The sequence below is a fragment of the Hippopotamus amphibius genome, chromosome 3, assembly GCF_030028045.1.
Source record: "Hippopotamus amphibius kiboko isolate mHipAmp2 chromosome 3, mHipAmp2.hap2, whole genome shotgun sequence".
NCBI lineage: Eukaryota > Metazoa > Chordata > Mammalia > Artiodactyla > Hippopotamidae > Hippopotamus > Hippopotamus amphibius.
In genome coordinates this window covers 108,345,683-108,348,091 of record NC_080188.1, presented here as the reverse complement: position 1 = coordinate 108,348,091, position 2,409 = coordinate 108,345,683, and the positions used below count along the sequence as shown (strand labels likewise).

General features: G+C 35.0%; 1 protein-coding gene across 1 annotated transcript; it reads right to left on the bottom strand.

Annotated features, from left to right (window-relative positions):
- Positions 1 to 653: 653 nt before the first annotated feature.
- LOC130848585 (olfactory receptor 4A47-like) lies at positions 654 to 1,580 on the bottom strand. Its single transcript, XM_057727033.1, has one exon. The coding sequence runs from the start codon at positions 1,578 to 1,580 to the stop codon at positions 654 to 656; it is 927 nt and encodes a 308-aa protein (XP_057583016.1).
- Positions 1,581 to 2,409: the final 829 nt, after the last annotated feature.

Below are 2,409 nucleotides of genomic sequence, written 5' to 3'. Positions count from 1 at the left end.
TGCAAAGACTATTGTTTGAAGAATTTTAGGAAAAGAGTAGAGTGATTGTATCTGGAAGAACTGGGAAGCTCTGGTATGGAATGGGAAGGAGTTTTATTATACAATACTGTATTTTGCATAAATTCTATTTTTATATGTATTATTATCTATTATACTTTCAACATTGTATTTAAAAAATAAATATTACACTAAAAATGTCATATGTACTGAAGTGAAATTGAACAAAAAGAATAGTCTGTATAGCATTAAATGTTTTAACTATTATAATGAAACTAAGGAAGATAAAACTAAAGATATGACTAAAATAAGACAAAGAATGAGAAAGAATTAAAAGTAAATCCAAAATTAAGTAAAAATTAGTGCCAGTCTTTAAAAATTTCACTGACTAATTAATTACATATTATAAATGCACTCCTTACTTTTAATGTATTTTACCTCTCCAGCTGCAATGATAAACCAGATATTATTAAGGTTACATTCTAGCATAGAAACTATTAATAACAGCACAAATACATAGTCCATTTTTTAATTACAATTATCATAAATCCATTAAAGAAAAAGAAAATTTGCCTCAGATTTATCAAAACTTTAACATTCCAGGCTTATTGGCCCTAAGTCTAACATACTTTCTTCATGAAGAATAATGCATTTATTTACTGTTTGATATGACATTTTTTTCTCCAGAGCTGCTTCATAGCATTAGTCAACTCAGAATTTCTTAGACTGTAGATTAATGGGTTCAACATAGGGGTTATGACTGTATAAAACACACTCAGTGATTTGTCAATGGGGAAGGTCTTTGCAGGTCTTACATACATGAAAATACAGGGAACAAAAAAGCAGAAAACCACCATTATGTGGGAAGCACAGGTCTGGAGGGCTTTCTGCCTCCCTTCCGGACTCAAGTTCTTCAGAGAGTGCAAGATGACCCCATAGGAGATAAGTAAGAGCAGAAACAAAATACTGCACATCAGTCCCCCATTGGCCACCACTAAGAGGTCAATGACATATGTATCAGTACAGACGAGTTTCAATAAAGGGTGCATGTCACAGAGAAAATGATCAATGATATTGGGGCCACAGAATGGGAGCCGATATACAGTGATTAGTTGGATAATTGAGTGCAGAAAACCTCCAACCCAGGACAACACCAGAAGCACAACGCACACCATTTGTCTCATGATAACCAAGTAATGCAAGGGCTTACAGATGGCCACATAGCGGTCATAGGCCATCACCAACAGAAGGATGATCTCTGTGCCACCTAAAAGGTGCTCAGTAAACAGCTGGGTCATGCAGGATTCAAAGGTTATGGTATTTTCCCCAAAGAACAAGTCTGAGATAAATCTGGGGGAAATAGAAGAGGAATAAATTAGATCTATAAATGATAAGCTGGCAAGAAAAAAGTACATCGGCGAGTTCAGGTTCTTACTGCCTATTACAGTCATGACAATGAGCAGGTTTCCCACCACAGTCAAAATGTAGAAGAGCAGAAACATAACAAAAAGGACTTTCTGTTCCTTTGGATTCTGTGTGAGGCCCAGGAGGACAAAGTAAGTTACATTGTTCCTTGGTTCCATCTCATGTGTAGGGCAGTTAGGTTCACATATTAGAAACAGTTTACCTACAAAACAAAGGGGGCATTTTTAAATGCATTATACATTTCATCTTTTTCATCCATTCAATTAAAAGAATGTGTGTGGAGTTTCAATTTGTGTCCAATGTGTCATAGATATTTTGATTACCAAGTTGAATCAGGCATAATTCCCTACCCTCAATGATAGGATATATGACAAGAGATCAGACAATCCCAGACCCATGTAATAAGTACCATTATAAGAATATTCACACAAGCTCAGAGTCACAGTACAGGAATATGTCAATCAAACTGAAATCAGTGAAGGCTTCCTTGAGGAAGCGATATGTTAGGTGAGATTTAAAGAAAAAATAAAAGAACAACATGAGATGGGAATTCCTTAAAATGGTGCTCCATTTATAAAGTCACAAATGTGTAATACTTGAGACCCATTTAAGATAATTTCCACATTCAGTGTGAGTAGTTAAAACTATGAATAGAAGGTCATTGTCCTGAATTGTCTTAAACCACACTGAGAATCCTTAGGGTCTTTAGGTGGATATTCCTCCTTTTGCTGACCAATAAATGTTGAAGAACTTTAATTTTGTGTCTCAAGCACATATCTCCACACTTGTTTCCAGCCTGGTATAGGCAACGTCTCCAATTTTGGACATGTAAAATTGGATATCAATTTAGTATATATATAAATAAATTTTAATGTTTCCACAATACAAAAGGTGTTCCCCATCTCATTAAAGGTACTGCATTCCATATAATTGCTCAGGCAAAAGAACTCACAGTGTTCTTCATTCCCTATGCCCTCATATTATTTA

Bases quoted from the DNA above. Each gene is read 5' to 3' on its own strand.
- LOC130848585 (XM_057727033.1), bottom strand. From the start codon at position 1,580: ATGGAACCAAGGAACAATGTAACTTACTTTGTCCTCCTGGGCCTCACA.